This window comes from Myxine glutinosa, chromosome 1, assembly GCF_964187855.1.
Source record: "Myxine glutinosa chromosome 1, kmMyxGlut1.1, whole genome shotgun sequence".
NCBI lineage: Eukaryota > Metazoa > Chordata > Myxini > Myxiniformes > Myxinidae > Myxine > Myxine glutinosa.
Genome location: NC_136261.1, coordinates 280,165,096 through 280,184,683, shown reverse-complemented (window position 1 = coordinate 280,184,683; position 19,588 = coordinate 280,165,096). Strand labels below are relative to the sequence as shown.

At 49.1% G+C, this 19,588-nt stretch overlaps 1 protein-coding gene across 2 annotated transcripts in view; it reads right to left on the bottom strand.

The window, feature by feature from the left end:
• Nucleotides 1-19,588, bottom strand: part of LOC137411284 (BCL2/adenovirus E1B 19 kDa protein-interacting protein 3) — a 204,811-nt gene that overhangs the window by 16,728 nt on the left and 168,495 nt on the right. For both annotated transcript variants that reach the window (XM_078766758.1, XM_078766755.1), the window contains 3 exons: nt 11,296-11,456; nt 11,032-11,107; nt 10,794-10,894 (listed from right to left, as the gene is read on the bottom strand). In XM_078766758.1, coding sequence (XP_078622884.1) covers nt 10,794-10,894; nt 11,032-11,107; nt 11,296-11,456 — 338 coding nt within the window. The remainder of the gene's footprint in view (nt 1-10,793; nt 10,895-11,031; nt 11,108-11,295; nt 11,457-19,588) is intronic.

Genomic DNA, 19,588 nt, shown 5'->3' with positions numbered 1-19,588 from the left:
TTACCCAACCCTCCTAATTTCAAACGTATCCCTCTGGTCTTTGCTTGTCTTGCCAAGTCTATTCCAGTCTACTACAGGACAAAGGCTTCACTCAACATGGTACATACCTTACCATCCTCTGGAATGCAGGACCATTGTACTACAGTGAATCTTTCAACCTCATTCTATCTAATCTTTAGTCTTCCTCTGCTTCTGCCAAGTCCTTCTCTAGGTAGCCAGTTAGCAATTATTGTCACCCATTGATTGTCAATTCTTCTTGGTCTGTGTCCAGCCCAGTTACATTTCAGTTTTTTGATAATCACTAATATATCATTAAATTTCGTTCTCTATCTCATCTGTTGGTTTTTATTCCCATAATATCAAAAGACTATATTTCCATGTTTCTTTGCACGGCAAGCTCCATCTTCTTCGTACGAGTGTGTTTCACTGCAATACATCATTGTATGATGTATTGATAGTAAGGTTTTATTTTCAGAAAAGGCAAAATGTCCCTCCTGACATTTAATTTTTTTCCTAAATGCTGAACTTCCTGCTCTGGTGTGTTTCTTTGTATAATGAGGGGGTAGTGAGTGCAGGTAGCGATGAGAGGGTAGCGATTGAATGCAAAGGTGAGGGGGTAGCAAGTGCAGGCAGTGGAAGGGGATAGTCAGTGCAGGCAGTGATGAGGGGTAGCGAGTGCAGGCAGCAGTGAGGGGGTAGCAAGTGCAGGCAGCGGTGAAGGGGTAGTGAGTGCAGGAAATAGTGAGGGGGTAGAGTGCAGGCTGTGGTGCGAGTGCAGACAGTGGTGTGAGTGCAGACAGTGGTGTGAGTGCAGACAGTGGTGTGAGTGCAGACAGCGGTGTGAGGACAGACAGCGGTGTGAGGACAGACAGCGGTGTGAGGACAGACAGTGGTGTGAGGACAGACAGCGGTGTGAGGGCAGACAGCGGTGTGAGGGCAGACAGCGGTGTGAGGGCAGACAGCGGTGTGAGGGCAGACAGTGGTGTGAGGGCAGACAGCGGTGTGAGGGCAGACAGTGGTGCGAGGGCAGACAGTGGTGTGAGGGCAGGTAGTGGTGAGGAGCAGGAATATGAATAGAGATGGGTATGAATGAGGCTAGGGAGACAGTTTTTGTTGGTGATGAAGCTATTAAATATGTAGATATTTCATTCTGCAGGATGCAGAGCAGATCGTAGACAGAGTTGCATGCAGTTTCAAAGGAGCAGGAGTTATTATAGGGATATTGAAGGAAGGTTAAATGGCATCGTATCAGGTCACGACAGGAAGACATTGGTTGTGGTACATGTATGAGCAAATGATGTGGGGAAAGTTTACTCAGAGGTGTTGAAAAATGGGATATTGGGTAAGCGACTGAAAGCAGAGGGTTGTGAGATAATGTTTTGTGGTATTCTCTCAAGGTTAGGAAATGGAATCAAATTTATGAGCACTGTGATAGATGTCAACAAATGCATGGAAGAATGGTGTCCGGAAGAAGGCAGAGGAGAATAGGATTTTCTAGATATAGTCCAGGATTGCTTTTTAACCCATTTTGTAGATAAGCACATGAGGGGGAGTGCAGTGTTAAACCTTTTAAATAAAGATCCCAATATGGTGGGTGAGGTGTAGGTAGGAGTAGTGGCGAGGTGATGGTTTGTGGCGCTCGGGGCGAAGGTCAAAAATATCGCCCCCCTGCAGGCACTGACAGTCAGAAATTCCTATTGAGGGGCCATATGAAAGAGCTCTAAGGTTCCCCAGCGGGCTCAGCAGCAGAGCCCTGTAACCTGTTCAAAATGAGAATAGATTTAGATATGATCTCCTGAGATGATTAGGCTTATTAACTACAAAGAATCCGGAAAAATTCGTCTGTTTCTAAACACGGACTGCCATGTTAAGGTGCATAGAGCAGTTTAATAAGTCCTTCCATGACATGGTATTCCTATTACAATGTAACTACCAAAAACAATGATAATGTGGCGGACACAAAAGCCCACTGGCGTGGTGACATCATTCCGCGCACCAAGTGGGCGGTGGCCACGCCCGAGGGGTAGGCGTGGCCTCATGATATACACCGGGCGCGCAGCCCGGAGCACGCCAGTGTTACAGTGAGCTCCTGAAATAAAGACGCTTATAAGTTACCGCTTGTCCGCTTCCTCCTTGCTCGCAAGCAGCGCGCGTAACGCCGTGCTTTACTGGTGACCCCCTCGACGTTGGATCTGCCAGAGCGATCCTTCCACACGCGACGCCATTGCCATGGCCAACCTCATCAAACTTCCCGAATTTTGGGAGGCTCAGGCCGAAGTCTGGTTCGTCCAGGCCGAAGCCCAATTTCAGCTTCGGCGCCTCACCGGCGATGACACGCGCTATTGCCACGTCGTCGCCTCCCTCGGGCCCGGCACGGCCGCTCGAGTTGTGTCCGTCCTTCGCCACCCACCGGACGGCCACAAGTACGAGGCACTCAAGCGGCTACTCCTAGCCACGTTCGGCCTCACGGACGACGCACGGGCCGACCGCCTCCTGGATCTCCCCGAGCTCGGTGACACGCGCCCGTCGGTCCGAATGGACCATATGCTGTCACTGTTGGGCGACGAAGCCCCCGGTTCTCTATTCCGGGCGCTTTTCCGTCGCCAACTTCCAGCGCAGGTTCGCCTCGCGTTGGCCGGGACCGGGCTAACGGAACCCCGAGCATTGGCAGCCGAGGCGGACAGGTACTTCGCCGCTTCGGACACGCGGGCGAGAGTCGGCGTGGCCGTCACGGCCCTCGAGGCTGATGCTGCTGATGCTGCTGATGCTGCTGTTCCACAGCATCAGCTTATACAGCATACGCAGCATGCTGATACGCACCTCGTGACCGCCGCCACGCCCCGCCCACCGCCGCGGCGAAAACCGCCACCGCGGGGAAACCCGCCAACTCCACCGGCCTGGCGGAGCCAGCCGCGCTCCTCCAGCTCCATCACCTGGTGCTGGTTCCACGCCAAGTTCGGCCACGAAGCTCGGCAGTGTCAGCCGCCATGCTCCTTCAACAGGTCAGAAAACGCCCGGGCCGGCGCTCAATAGTGGCGATGAGGGCCGGCCGTTCGAGCAGCCTGCTGTTCATAACGGACACCTTCTCTGGGCGCCGTTACCTGTGCGACACGGGAGCGCAGGTGAGTGTCATTCCCGCCGGCACGTCAGACAAGCACGCCGCGGGTGGGGGCCCCGCGCTGCTTGCCGCGAACGGGACGCCCATCCGTACGTACGGAAAACGCTGCCTCTCTCTGCGGTTCGGAGGGCAGGTTTTCCGATGGACGTTCGTCACCGCCGACGTGCCCATGGCACTGCTTGGCGCGGACTTCCTGTGCGCTAATGGGCTCCTGGTCGACGTCAAGCGCAGATGTCTTGTCCAGGCCGAGAAGTTCAGCTCGCTCGCTTGTGCGTTGCCAAGCTCAACGAGCGGCTTGCCAAGCGGCTTGCCGAACGGTTCGGTTCCGGCCACGTTGGTCTGTACGCTTCCGGCAGCGGACGCATTCACCCGCCTCCTCGCCGGCTTCCCGGCCCTCACGCGGCCCACCTTCTCGGCGGGGGCCGTCAAGCACGGGGTGGCCCATCACATCCCCACCGTCGGGCCACCGGTCTACGCCCGGGCACGCCGCCTCGAGCCGACGAAGCTGGCGGTGGCAAAAGCGGCGTTCGCTACCCTGGAGCGACTCGGCATCGTTCGGCGCTTAGAGAGCGCTTGGGCGTCGCCGCTGCACATCGTGCCGAAGCCCGGCGGGGGATGGCGACCGTGCGGGGACTATCGCCGTCTCAATGACGCCACGACTCCCGACCGCTACCCCGTCCCCCACATTCAGGACTTTTCCGCCCGTTTGGCGGGCAGGTCCTTCTTCTCGAAGGTGGACCTCATACGCGGCTACCATCAGGTCCCCGTCAGGCCGGAGGACGTCCCGAACACGGCGGTCATCATGCCATTCGGACTCTTCGAGTTCCTGCGCATGCCCTTTGGTCTGAAGAATGCGGCTCAGGCGTTCCAGCGACTGATGGACAGCGTCCTGCGCGACTTAGATTTTGTCTACGTCTACCTGGACGATATCCTCGTCGCCAGCGCGTCCCGCGAAGAGCACCTACGCCACCTCCGCACGCTCTTCGAACGCCTGGGCCAGCATGGCCTGATTGTGAACCCCGCAAAGTGCCGGTTCGGCGCCGCCATAATCGATTTTCTGGGGCACCGTGTCACCAGGCACGGAGCCGTCCCCCTGCCGGCCAAGGTGGAGGCGGTGAAGGGGTTTCCGCACCCCCGCACGATCAGAGGGCTGCAGGAGTTCCTGGGCATGGTGAACTTTTACCATCGGTTCCTGCCCCGTATCGCCCAGCTCCTGCGCCCCCTGCACGAAGCTCTCCGAGGTAAGCCGGGCAAAGGCGACGTTACCTGGACCGAGCAGATGGACACGGCGTTCACGGGCGCGAAGCTCGCCTTGGCTAACGCCACCATGCTCGCGCACCCGGCGCCCGATGCACCGATCGCCCTCACCACCGATGCCTCGGACTACGCGGTGGGCGCGGTGCACGAGCAATGGGTGCGTGGAGCTTGGCAACCGCTGGCGTTCTTTAGCCGGCAGCTTCGCCCGCCCGAACGCCGTTACAGTACCTTCGACCGCGAGTTGCTCGGGCTTCACTTGGCGGTCAGGCACTTCCGCCATCTGCTCGAGGGCCGTGCGTTCACTGCCTTCGTCGACCACAAGCCGCTGATCTTCGCGATGGGCAAGGTCACCGAGCCGTGGTCGGCCCGGCAGCAGCGTCACCTCTCGGCCATGTCCGAGTACACGACGGACATCCAGCACGTCGCGGGGAAGGACAACCCGGTGGCGGATTGCCTTTCCCGGGCCGTCGCCCACGCAGTCCACCTCGGCATCGACTATGCCCAGATGGCAGCGGACCAGGCCGCTGACCCCGACGTCCAGGCCTTGCGGACCGCCGTCACGGGCCTCCGCGTCACCGAGGTGCCGTTCGACGGCGCGGGCGCGGCCCTCTTGTGCGACGTCTCCCTCGGGCGTCCTCGCCCCATCGTGCCCGTGAGCTGGCAGCGCCAGGTGTTTGACGCCATCCACGGCCTGTCCCACCCGGGCGCGAGGGCCTCCCAAAGGCTGATCGCCGACAAGTTCGTCTGGCATGGCCTCCGGAAGGCCGTCCGCGGCTGGGCCAGGACGTGCCTCGCGTGCCAGCGCGCCAAGGTGCACCGGCACACCCAGGCCCCGTTGGCCCCGTTCACGGTGCCGGAACGCCGGTTTGACCACGTCCACGTGGACCTGGTGGGACCTCTGCCCCCCTCGCGGGGTTTCACCTACGTCCTCACCATGGTGGACCGCACCACCCGGTGGCCGGAGGCCGTGCCCTTGGCGTCGACAACGGCGGCCGATGTCGCGCAGGCTTTCATCGCCACCTGGGTCGCCCGGTTCGGCGCCCCCTCAGACATCTCGTCCGACCGCGGCCCCCAGTTCACCTCGGAGCTCTGGGGGGCGGTCGCGCAGGGGCTCAGGGTCCGGCTGCACCGAACCATGGCCTACCACCCCCAGGCTAACGGCCTGTGTGAGCGATTTCACCGCTCATTGAAGGCCGCGCTCCAGGCCACCCTCCGCGACGGCGGCTGGGTCGACAGGCTCCCCTGGGTCCTGCTGGGCCTCCGGACGGCGCCCAAGGAGGACCTGCGCGCATCCGCGGTGGAGTTGGTCTTCGGGCAACCGCTGCGGGTGCCGGGCGAGTTCCTCCCCGACTCCACGGCACCATGGTCCGCGGCACAGCCGCGCTCCGCTCTGCAAGAGACCGCCCAGAGGTTCGCACCGGTGCCAACGGCATGCCACGGGCACCCACCGACGCACGTCGCCCCGGAGCTTCGCACGGCGGAGTACGTCTTCGTCCGCCACGATGCCCACCGGACACCACTGCGGCCCCCGTACGACGGGCCTTTCCGCGTGCTGGAGACTGGGCCGAAGCACTTCACCCTGGACATCGGCGGTACTCCTGACCGCGTTTCGGTAGACCGCCTCAAGCCGGCCCACCTCGACGTGGACCATCCACCGCCAGTGGCCCGACCCCCACGTCGGGGCCGCCCCCCTGCGGGCGGACCCCCGGCACCGCCCAGCCCCGCCGCCACGCCGCCCCCCAGTCCTGCACCCATCCCAGGGGCAGCCAGGGGCATCCCACCTGGCATCCCTGCACCCCGGACGCCGCCGATCGCCAGGGGGCGCTTCGGCCGGGTCATTCGTCTGCCCCGCAAACTGGCCCTCCAGGTGCGCGGGAATTCTGGGGGGGCGCGTGTGGCGGACACAAAAGCCCACTGGCGTGGTGACATCATTCCGCGCACCAAGTGGGCGGTGGCCACGCCCGAGGGGTAGGCGTGGCCTCATGATATACACCGGGCGCGCAGCCCGGAGCGCGCCAGTGTTACAGTGAGCTCCTGAAATAAAGATGCTTATAAGTTACCGCTTGTCCGCTTCCTCCTTGCTCGCAAGCAGCGCGCGTAACGCCGCGCTTTAATAACATTGTAACAAAGCATTTATTAATACTAATAATATCAAGAACAATAATAATATCATTACTATTTGTCAATAATAAAACAAATGTGTAATCACCACCCTGGTCCAAGCAGACCTGGGCTTGGTGAAAGGTAAACTAATGCTGAAGCAGTAGAGCAGGCAAGTATGCTGCAAGACCGTTAACAAAAACTACATCAAGCATGTGTGCAACATGGTGTGGTATTTATTAGTTGAAGAGTTTAGTATGGCCTGGGTGGGGATACCAGTTACCAGTTACCAGTTAGCAAACAATGTAAATATTAAAATTTTGACTTCAGGCATGGACATCTGGTTCGTGAATGACTTAGGTTAAAAAAAAAAACGGCGAATGCTGAACCATGAACCAATAAATTCCACATTCCTGTGCCACCTTCAGTCGAACGTCAGGCATTGGCAGCAGGTTCGTGAAAGACTTGCATAAAAAACATACCCTGTGTGAATATTGCTATATCCAGTCAATGGTGAAACTGAAAATGGGGAATCCCCGAATGTCAGGGAGGGAAACCCTAACGTCATTTCCTCATTCTGCTTTAAACTCAATATTTTTATATTTTAATTCCAAACAGAATCATTCATCATTCCAATCACAAATTAACACTATAGTATTAATATATCAAAATATAATGTTAAATCACAATTGTATTGAGATATTATCAAACCAGCGAACCATCGTCATCTGTTCACTTCCGGATTCGGGAGCAAGATCCGTGTCGATCGCATTTCAAAAAAATAACAATTGTATTTAGGAATTTCTGAAACCTCCTACCTACCTTACGACACCTGCTGGGACCCCAAAACATCTCACAGAAGGTTATTATAATTCCTTTTAGTAAAATATGCAACTGTAATTGTTTCTTAATGCGTCCCCCTGTCATGTGACCATATCCTCAGCTCTGATTGGTGGACGTTTGTGAGGGACATACATGTTTAGCAAAATACTTCTGATGGAAGTTAGTATTCGAGGAGTGATCAGTAAGTTGTAGCACTCAGTAGGCAAGCAAACTGTAGTGTCTGTAATTAGGCCATGGGCTGGGGACAGCTCCCATACTCTTTCCGAAGAACACCATGCATGGGATCTTTAACATCCACCAACTAATGCTGACATATGGGATGGCCAGCTTAACATCCACCAACTAATGCCAACAGATGGGACGGCCAGCTTAACATCCACCAGCTAATGCCGACAGATGGGATAGCCAGCTTAACGTCCATCCGAGGGATGGTGCACACACTAATGAATCACCCCTCCAGTTAAACACCAGGATAACAGTTTATAGCTGCGTCGGGATTCAAACCCAGGTTGGACAGCTGGAAGGCGATTGTGCTACCTCGATGGTATCCTTCCAATCCATCACACTCGTTGAGGCGACTCACTCTCACCACGTTTACCTTTGTGTCCAGTCCCTTGGCTTTTCCCCCTCAAACACGTCTACATCATACGTCACATGTCATACGTCATGGATAACATGACACGTGATCCTGGACGTCGTTAATTGGGCTCGTATGGTGCCACGAGACATCTGGATCTGATCCACTCCAAAGTGCACATATTAAACATCATTATACAAGATAAGAGATCTACGCAGCAGGCAGCCCAATAATTACTAACACCGTAACACAGATTTATTTACTGTAGAAATAGGAATAGGAATGAGGAAAAAAGTGAATCCGGATGGAAAGGAGTTTGTAAACATCAACCTGACACATTGACACGTAGCACGGAGTTTAAACTGTAAAACGTGGTTCTGAAAGTTGTGTTTCGTGATCTCACGAGTTTGTTGTATTATAATTTATATAAAATACAAACAAATGGAGCATGAAAACGTTTTTTTGAGGGTGTCATTTGGCACCCCATCCACTCCGCGCCTGGTGCGGTCGCCCCCTCCGCCCCTCCCATCACTACGCCACTGGGTAGGAGAGCATTTGGGTGTGTGCAAGAACATAGTGTTTGCAAGGATTCTATTAAGAGCTAGAGTTCAGAGTAGTAGAGCAAGGTTATTAGATTTCAGGAAGGCAAACCTTGAGGTTACGAGGAGAGAACTGGGTGATGTAGATTGGGAGAAGCTAACAAGAGGACAATCAGCTTCAGAGAAATGGGAAACCTTCAAGGAAGAAATGTGTAGAGTGCAGAGTAAGTACATTCCAATGAGGTGTAGAACTAGAAGCAGAAAGAGGCCAGGGTGGTTGAGTGGTGAGATAGGGAATGCTATTAAGGAGAAGCAGAAGGCATTCATTCGGTACAAAACAACAGGACTGGAGTGAGATTTATATCAGTATAGGAGTAAGCCAGGGTAAGTTAAGAAAATAACTCGGCAAGTTAAAAGAGTATGAGAAGGATATGGCTCAGAATATTAAGCATAACAGCAAGGCATTCTTTAAGTATGCAAGTGGTAAAGAACAGGTTAGGACAAATGTAGGTCCATTGAGAAATTCATGGGGAGAGTGGTTAGTGATGAAAGTGAGAGGGTAGGCTACGTAAACAGTTATTTTGCTTCAACATTTCCACAGTCAGGAGAATTGCTTGAGAGTATCTATCAAGGATGTGAGGAAGGGCTTTTATAGAAGATCCATGTCAGATTGGAGGAAGTAGAGAAAAAAAACTAGGAAAATTAAGACATGATAAAACTCTGGGGCCCGATAATATGCACCCAATAGTTTTGAAGGAGGTGGCAGACCAGATAAGGAGATATTAGCGGATATCTTTAATCGTTCCCCGGAGACGTAACAAGTAACGGAGGATTGGAGAGCAGCAAATGTAGCATCGTTATTTAAGAAAGGATTCAGATAGGAATTTGGGAACTATAGACCTGTTAGTTGTGGGGAAGGTGTTGGAGACATTAATTAGGGACCAAATGAGGGAACATTACAAATAAATACAAACTGATTAAAGGGAGTCGGCATGGCTTTACCAAAGGGAGATCATATTTAATAAATATTGGAATTCTATGAAGCAGTTTCCGATAGGGTGTATGAGGGAATGGCAGTAGACATCGTGTATCTAGACTTTCAGAAGGCATTTGATAAGGTGCCACATAGGAGGTTGGTAGCCAAGGTGAGGGCGCGTGGAGTGGCTGGTCAGGCAGCAAACTGGATTGGAAACTGGATTGGTGATCGGAAGCAAAGAGTGACTGTGAGTGGGAGGATGTCTAGCTGGGAGAATGTAAGTAGTGCGGTATCTCAGGGGTCAGTACTAGCATCATTATTATTCATAATTTACATCAATGATTTTGATAGTGGGATTGAGTGTCTGCTTTCTAAATTTGCAGACGACACAAAACTTGGAGGTAAGGTAGATAGCAGAGAGAGGGGGATTCAGGAAAGTCGAGATACTTTAATAGATTGGGCAAATGTTTATGCAGAGGCAGTTTAAAATAAAGAAATGTAAGGTGCTGGGGATGGGTAGGAGTAATGAAAATGGGATTACATGATGCAAGAGATAATGAGTGAAAATAAGTTACCTTCCTAACTCTCCCCTTCTTTACTCTCAGGCTGTGGACCCTGGCCCTGTAACTCTCCACTCCGCTGAAAATCTCTTCTGTATTTATCTCTTCTATACCATTCATAATCTTAAACATCTTGATCAGATCCCTTCATAATCTCCTCTTTTATAATATGCAATGCATTAAGTCCTGTCTCATTTTGCCGCTCTCATAACTTATTTAGTCTATTTAACTCAATTTAAAAAGTACTATATCTACTGATTCTGCTGCCACTACATGCACAGGGAGACTATTAAATGTAATTACTACTCCGAGTGAAAGACCCTTGGCCTCACTACCATCCAAACTATCCTATACTTTACTCTCAAACTGTGGCCCTTGGTCCGCTCACCAATCATTCTGCTGAAAAACTCTTCTGCACTTATTCCAGTGTTCTTGCTCTTCCACTAGCCTTTTTTTATTTTTGGAAAGCCTACTCTTAATCCCACTGTCAAAATTATTGATGTCAATTATACAAATAATAATGGTCCTAGTAGTGATCCCTGATATACCCTACTATTTACAACCAACCTCCCAGCCAGACATCTCACAGCCACTCTCTGTTTCCTATAGCTAAGCCAGTTTCCAATCCAGTTAACTACTATTAGCCACTCCACAAAACCCAACCTTAACTGATATAGGTACCTTACAAAATGTCTTCTGGAAGCAGAAATATACTAATCCTTGCCAATAAAACAAAAAAGGAATAAAAAAATTAAAGAAAAACCTTAAGGGAAGGGGATCAGGGATACTTCTGAAGAAGAATACGACAAGATATAAAACGTACTTGGCTGGCAGATTTTCAGGACGACTGGACCAGTCTAAGACCCATTCCTGGTTCTTCTTCAGAGGGGAATCACTGTCACCACCTCGATCATCCTCATCAGACTACCAATGTAGAACAGATGTGAGATAATGTGTGTTTCGATGAAGAGGAATAAAATTAGAATATAAAGAACGAGTAATATAAATGTGAAGGTGAGTTATAGAAATGAGTTATGTATTAGGGACTTTGTCTTGCTCACCTGACAGCTGTTTCTATCTCCTATGCTCTCACCCTCTCCTGTAAGTGGCACACCAGGGCTGTGTGTGAGTGGTGGACTGTGAAAATAATCAGTAATGAGGGAATATCATTACAATGTTAATGTCCACAACAAATATATGCCCTCCATGTAGTGAAATCCAAAACCTAAGTGGTCTGACATAGATTCAAACTTTGAAGATCCAGTTTTACAGATTAGATACAAAAGATAGTAATGTCTACACTGCATGTACATGCACATGTGCACCTCTCGCTGGCTTGTGAGCTCCTCCCAGATTCTCTCTGAGCATCCAACAAGATTCGTTCGAGTTCTCCATTGAAGGGTGAGCTAGGAGGTGGGGGTTGAAGTTGGGAAACTCCGGACCCATTTCCCCCATTCCTTGATGGTTGAAGTTCTACCCATGACCCTGTGGCATACATTGGAGGCTTTGGTTATTCCAAGGAATTTATCAATGTACAGTACCAACACATTCATCTGCATTCATACTAGTAGTAAAAAGTATTCCAATTACAGCTTACCCATCACAGCCATATCATTTTCCAGCAACGTACAAATCGGTTAATTGTCGAAAAAAATGACATGGCATAGTAATGGATATATACACATAATCCAAAGACAGAAGAGATGTTAAATTTGAAGGTTTTAACTGAAAGAAACCTCTCCACATATCATTCTTTTTGATATGTCAACACTTTAAATACAAGTCAGGAGACGACGATGGTTCACGAGCGAGCGGTATTCAATGACAAAGGACGGACTATAACCGAAACAGGCCCGGACTGGGGGAGTCGGGGGCCCACGTGGCACGTGTCGGCCCCCGACATGCGGTGTACATGCCTATTTACAAAGGGTCCCAATGCGCTGTGTGCACAGGCCTTTAAGAGCCAGCTGTACGTAATTTTGTGTGTGGTGCTGGCCTGGAAATGTCACAACGAAGGTTACTGACCTTGAAATTAGATAGAAAATAATGTATAATCAGTTATGAGGTTAGTTAGCTTCACAATACCGAAAATTCGGTTCGATTCTAACAACTTTTAAAATTTGACCTTTGTGACCTTCAAAGGTCAAAGGTCGAAGATTCTGAAATTTGTTAGAAAACTTGTATTTCATGATGTATGTGATAATATAAGATCATGTACGACATTTCACTCTATCAGGAAGCAAACAATGTAATAAAACCATCAAAAATCGACTTTTCTAAAATTCGTGACCTTGTGACCTTGACCTTGGGGTGAAAATGAAAAATCGAGCTCCGTGGGGTTAGACACATGACATTGGCCTAACCAAATACCGAAACCCCTGTCAGATTCCACCAACTCCCTCGGAGAAGATGTACACAACTAGATCATGATATCAACCTCCCACCCGTTTCATCAAGATCGGATGATATCATCGGGTAGTTATGCTGTGGACAGACAGACAGACAGACAGACATACAGACAGACAAACAGACAGACACACACACCCATGACAAATATAGTGGTCACTCTGATAACTCGTGAACCAAAAATGATACTGGTTATCCATGAAATAGTAGCATGTTTGAAAGAAAGACAACCCTGTTACTTATGGTTCGTTTAAAAGAAACTGGATGGAGATATGAATACTGATAAGAATGAGTTGATGCCAAATGGTAAGCTGAGAAAACAGAAGTCTCTAGATGCAACATTTTAGCCACAAGATGGATTATAAATAAAGTAGGATAAAAATTATGTGGAAACTTGCAAGGTATGTGAAAGAAAGTAATAATGAGCCTAAATTTAGCTTAATAAACATGTGCAGTCGATGAAATACGGTAGATCTGATGCATATAAAAGATACCATTAAAACAGGGCCTGCCAAGTATAGAGGTTATTGAGGTTCTGGAGAAAATGATGGCCAAATTTTTTTTGCTTTAATCCAATATGGCTACCATGCCACGTCACCTATGTGGTCAAAGTTATCAAACAAATATTCTCCATGTGGAGTCCCTACTATGTCTGAAGTGTCAGATCAGTCGGACAAGCGGTTGCAGAGAAAACCATTTTTAAAGTGAAAATTTATAGATGTGGATTGGGGGGGTGGGAGGTGAGGGGGAAGGGATGGTTGGGGGTGGGGATACATGTGGAGGTGAAATAAATAGCAATTGTCATGATTAAATCACAGATTATGACAAAACTTTCCTGCTGTACGTTCATGAGAAAGAGGGGTTTGCCCAGGCAGTTCTTACACAACGGCATGAGGATGAGATGCGACCCATTGCCTACTACAGCACGTGACTGGACCCAGTGGCAAGAGGATTGACGACATGCCTAAAAGCTGTAGCCGCAGCGGTATGATGGCCAGTGGAACATATGGAAGCGATCATGCTAGGCACCCGCTCATTGTTAGAGTGCCACACAGTGCCCAGGCAATCCTGCTGCAGGCAAAGATGCAGCACTTAACAACAGCCCGGACGTTGAAGTACGAAATAGCTTTAATGCATGCGTCTAATATCACTATCGAGCGATGTTCCACTTTGAACCCAGCATTGTTACTGCCGATTCCTGAGGACGGGGAAGCGCACCACTGCCAATAAGTCATTCAAGCCACTACGTCCTCAAGGGAGGACATGAAGGACGAACCGATGGACAACCCAGACTTTGTAATGTATAAGAATGGCTCAGCTGCCATGGTACTGGATGGATCTTTATGGGCAGGGTATGCTGTGCGCTCTGACCATGGGGTGTTATGGCAGGCTAGATTGCCAGATACGTTCTCGGCACAGAAGGCAGAACTATGTGCACTGATAACGGCATGCAATCTAGGAAAAGGACAAAGGGTTAATGTATACACATACTCCGCGTATGCATGGAGCGTAGCACATGATACGGGGGCGATTTGGAAAATGAGATGTTTTCTCACATCAGCAGGGACACCGGTGAAAAATGGAGAGCTAATTGCTGAACTAATTGAGGCCCTACAGCTTCCCGAGGCCATAGCCATTGTGAAATGTAAAGCACACATGAAGGCAGGAGACGCCGTTACAAAAGGAAACGCCAGGGCAGACGAGGCGGCCAAACAGGCAGCAGGACTCCCGACTGAATATCAAATGCCACAATGTACAGTTAAAACGGTCGAGACAGTTCCAACCGTTCAAGACGTTGTGGCTTTACAGGAAGCCGCCAGCGAGGAGGAAAAGACAGCCTGGGTTAGGGCCGGATGCAACCAACAAATATATACAGGCTATGGACAGCTGCTGAAGAGAAAATGGTTGCCCCCAAAGGGGTATTGCCATGGCTTGCACATCTGGCTCATGGATATGGCCATATGTGCAAGGGGGATGGTGCAGACAGTTTCAGACATGATATGCCCTAGGGTTTGTGGAGGTAGAGGAAAGATTATGTCAGAGATGCATAATATGCCAAAAGCAAAACCCATGTAAAAGCCAGGCAAAACAGAAAGCAGGGGCCCACCTACCACCATGGGGTCCATTTTTACATATTCAGCTTGATTTTGTAAATATGCTGCCATGTAATCAGCTAAAATACATGCTAGTGATTGTAAATATGTTCATGAAACGGGTAGAGGCATACCCATGCAGAAAATGTGATGCTGCAATGGTAGTGAAGTGCATAATGAAGGAATACATTTTCAGATATGGAATACCCTATAAAATTTCAAGCAACAAAGGGGGCCACTTCACTGCTGACATCACAAAACAGCTGTGCAAGGCACTGCACATTGATCAACGGTTTCACTGTCCATACCATCCACAATCAGCAGGGGAAGTAGAAAGACATAATGGAATCCTTAAAAATAAGATCATAAAATTGTGCGAGGAAACAGGCTTTAAATGGCCCAAGGCCGTCCTGTTAGCACTAATGGTGATGTGCTCGACAGGACAGGGTTATCCCCGCACAAAATACTGATGGGATGGCCCATGAGAGTCCCAGTATTGGCACCGTTAGATCTAACCAAAATGGACTTACATTTCATAGATGGAGCAGTGCTGGAATTCTATAAAGCTTTAACAAAAGTTGCAAAAGGTTTTCACACACAGGTTAAAGAAGCAATGCCTGACCCAGCCACAGAGCAGTGCCACCCTTTCCAACCAGGTGATTGGGTGCTGGTGAAAATTGGAGGCGGAGCACAGCACTGCAACCCAGGTGGCTGGGACCTCACCAGGTACTTTTTGTGCCACACACTACAGTAAAAGTTGAAGGTAAGCCATCGAGAATCCATGCAACACATTGTAAGAAGGCTTATGGAACGGAAGCAATCCCTGACCTTACTGATACTACTATCTCGAAACCTGTGGATCACTAGCCCGTTGGTTGTAGCAGTAAACCTATATTCGGAAAACACCTATTGGATGACATATTGGGTGGCGGCAAGGACATTCAACAAAATGGAATGTTAGGTATGCATGCCAGTCCTGTCAGACAGTAATCGCGGAATAGAGATGTTTGTTTATCCACTAAATTTGATTGAAATGTGTGAGGTACTGCTGACAATCGACCCCGAAAGCCCCTGCATAGTAACAAGTACAACAATAAGTGAGGAGAAGTGCAAATTAAAGGCCTCATCGTACATCCCACCAGTTAACAAGCATTCTGAGTATTGCGCTGCAATACATGTCCCCTACCGGCAGTCTGTCGTCTGGAAAACTGTTGGGGAAATTCCCAAAGTTCAAAGTGCCATAACTTTGTCAAAAATGATCGAAACGTCGTGAAGTTCGAACTTGATCTGTAACTTATCATGACGAAACCATGTACCAAGATTGAAATCATTAGCATTAAAAGTTTAGGAAAAAAGTCTGTAAAGCTGTTCTTTGCGTGACGGACTGACAGACGGACAGACTGACAGACGGAGTGCAAACCTATAGTCCCTTCCGGTGTACACCAGTGGGGGACTAATAACTGGTGGGCAAGACCTCCGTATTTGACTATACAGAATCCAAAGAAGGGGTTGATATGCCTTGAGGGAAACGGCACCAGGTTTACGGTGGGAAGATCAGTCTGTACTCGCACATTCCAGGATCCAACGCAATTAAGTGTAGAAAGCATGCCCCAATTACAAATGTATACCCCTATTTACCAAAAGGATGGCCGGGGAGTTGTTATATAGGGTATGTGCTCCCCTCAATACAAATAAGAGAAACACTTCCAACACCCTCACCCCCACATGAAGTTCTACAACGATCACTTACGGAGGAGGAAGATCTTACAGACCTTGATGGGTCAGATTGGGAAAAAAGCTTTAAGTTTTTTTCTTCCTGGGGTAGGTGCTGTAATTAACAGTTACAGATTGGAGGAATTGGCGTCAATCCTTGAAAAAGTTGTGAATGACTCTGCGGTATCTGACAAAAAAATGCTAGATACGGTCGTGGAAATGCGGACAATGGTAATGCAAAATAGGGTAGCCCTCAACCTACTTCTAAAAGAAAGGAGGGGTCTGCGGGATAGTCGATGGAGATTGTTGCACATGAATCCCCGATCCTAAGGAGGGGGTACAGGCATCAATAGATATAATGAAAGAACTGGGTTCATATTTGCAAACCAAAAGAGAGAAATGCAAGTCCTGGGAATTGGGAGCTGGCTGTCCAGTGTGTTTGGAGACTGAGGAATGAAAATTCTTTCATGGGTGCTATGGATAATCGCTGAACAGTCATTTTTATCCTTCTCATGTTAATTATAAAAATATATTTAAGGGTGTGCCTGCGAAAGTGCCTTTCAGGAGAACCTTCCATTGCTGGCGGGTCCTAGGAAATGTTGCAGTTTTTTTTTTTTTTTTTTTTTTTTTTTTTTGTATACAAGATCGAGGCTCGTGAAACAGCGAACATTAATCACACAGAAAGACAAACCGACACATAAAACATATAACATCGGGAGCGGTAGACAAGATGGGGAGAGAGGGGGAAGGACACAAACACAACATTTGAGAGCAGGGACCGAGAGACATGGAGACATCGAGAGATCTGAGAGAGGGCGAGGGCTTTGGGGGGGGGGGGGGGCAAGGGAAGGGGGCGGTGGGAGAGGTATAAAACATATGGACACTGCCAGGACTTCCAGGAAAGAAGTTGGAATTTCAAACAAGGTGGATCTGGGGTGAATTAGCGGGGGTAGAAAAGATCAAGGTTTTGGATGGGGGAAGATAAGAGATGGTGGTGAACAGCTGTTTTAAAGACCTGGAGGGAGGAGTGGGATTGAAGGGAGTGAGGGAGTTTGTTCCAGAGGCGGGAGAAAAGAGGAATGAAAGAGTGAAGGTGAGCAGAGAGCCGAGATTTCGGCAGTTTAACCATCAGAGGGTTGCTGGCAGATCTTGTGCGACCTGTAGGAATATTTGGGGGACAGAGCACAGAGAGAGCTGGGGGTGCAAGGCCGGAGAGGAGTCGGTAGAAGACAGAAAGACCACCTACCTGCCTGCGGTGAGTGAGTGAAAGGCCCTCAGAGATAGCTTCATCGCGGGAGATTCCAATAATTCTGAAAGCTTTGGTTTCAACAGCGTGAAGCCGAGCTAGGTGTGAGGCAGGAGCACCGGCCCATAGGGGAGAACAGTATTCCATTGAGCTGCGGATGAAAGCCTTGTATGTGGTGAGGAGCTCAGGTGTGCCGAGGAAGGACTTCGCACGACGGAGGATGCCCAGTCGGCGACTGGCTTTGGAGGCCAGCTTGGAAATGTGGTTTTCCTAAGAAAGATCATGGCAGATAGTGAGACCCAAAAGCTTGAGCGACAGAACTTCTTGGAGAGGATTGTTGAGAAAGTAGATGGGAGGGTTGTCCAGTCGATCTTTTCGGAGAGACATAGTAAGAGTGTGAGATTTGTCAGGATCAGTCAGTTGGCTGACAACCAAGACCCGGATTACTACGAGTGGACTCCACCTTTCCAGAAGCAACCCGACACACCCCCACACTCCCCTCCCCCATACCCCAGTCCGTCATACATACACGAAGAACAGTTGGAACTTATGCGGGCATTCGCTGCACTATCCCTAGCACAAGTCTGCCAAACGGCAGAAGAAACCCTTTTGGATATTGAAATGACCCTTATTGAAAAGTAGCAAGCCCACTGAGAACCCAAGGCAGGGCCAGGCTAATGCCACACAATAAAGAAAAGCCTTGGGCCGATTTGTCTCCCCTTCCACAGTAATTTGAATATATGAAACACCTTGCTCACAAGGATTCAATGTACACTGACATAAAATGAGGCTTGAACAATTCTCTTCCAGGCTGATGCATAACCCCTGTAAGGAATTTGTCAATCCTCGCTGCTCCCGGACTTGGGCCACCTGGTCATGGGTTCCAGATTGGGGGCGGGAGGGAAGTACCACCTTGGGGAAGTGACAAGGTCCTGTTGGGGAAGGGAATTGGCTAATTGATTGTCAGAAATGACAAAGGAGGGACTGAGGAGGTGAATTAAATAGCAATTGTCATTCCTGTCTAATCAGGGAACTAGGAAACAGAGAGCGTCACGTGTAGACTAATCACGTGGGTAGAAGGGTTGCATTATGGGAACATTGAGTAATGCTGTGTTTGACTGAGTGCTTGTGGGCTTCATGTTTACGCTTTACTGATTGAATAAAGGGTGGATAGGATAAGCAAGTTTGCTGGGTTGCTGGTGGAAGAATTCAAGGCTAGCCATCTGGTTGGTGCGCGATACATATGATTTCTTGGCTTGTTGGTTGTGTGCGGTTGTTGTGTAATCTTGAGGGGGGGGGGGGGTGTGGAGGCCACGTGGGCAGAACCGCACCCTTATCTTGGGAACTAACCTTGCTGCGCTGTTCCTGCCGGCACTTTTTGTTTTGTATAAATATAGCTGATATTAAGAAGGATCTCCAGAGATCTGCAAGGGTAACGTATATGCTATTTCTTATGTAGTAGCATTTCTCTCCATGTGCACGTACTTCAATAAATTTATTTGTAACAGTCTGAAGTTGTTGGTGATCCATTTCAGTATGAGTGGCCTTGACAGACACATATACACACACCAATAGCCTCGCATCCCTTTCAACCACGGGGCGAGACTAATAATAAATTTGCTGAAAAAAATAATAAACCTATAAATTATCATAATGGCAATAAGGTTTTCCAAATAAATTAAGCAAATTTCAGAATGTCAGAGATATCTGCATGATAAATGCTCATTGCTGAAGCAAATGCTCAAAATACAGAACAGTACCTTATCTTTAACGTGTAATTTCTGTGTTTCACATTTGTGATGACTCAATAAATTTTCACACAGCTCGAGAACCGTACATACCATCACCTACCATGCATTTAGTATTATTTAAAGCTTATTTCCTGCAGATTTGCTACTTCCGATTCAATTTGGCATGGCAGGCAACAAATGAAAATGCAGAATGAAGAACCAGTCTTGCCTGTGGATGAAATAAACAGGTTGTTCATGGTAACTGCCATGGGAGGCAAGGAGAAGCTGACATTTCAGATGTTAGCCCTTCGCTCTAGCATTTTTGCTTTTGCGATAAGAAAGAGCTAAATCCACAATGCCAGGTTCTCCTTGCTTCCCACAACAGTTAACATGCCTCGATGCATTTTATGTTGATTCCAACAAATAAAAA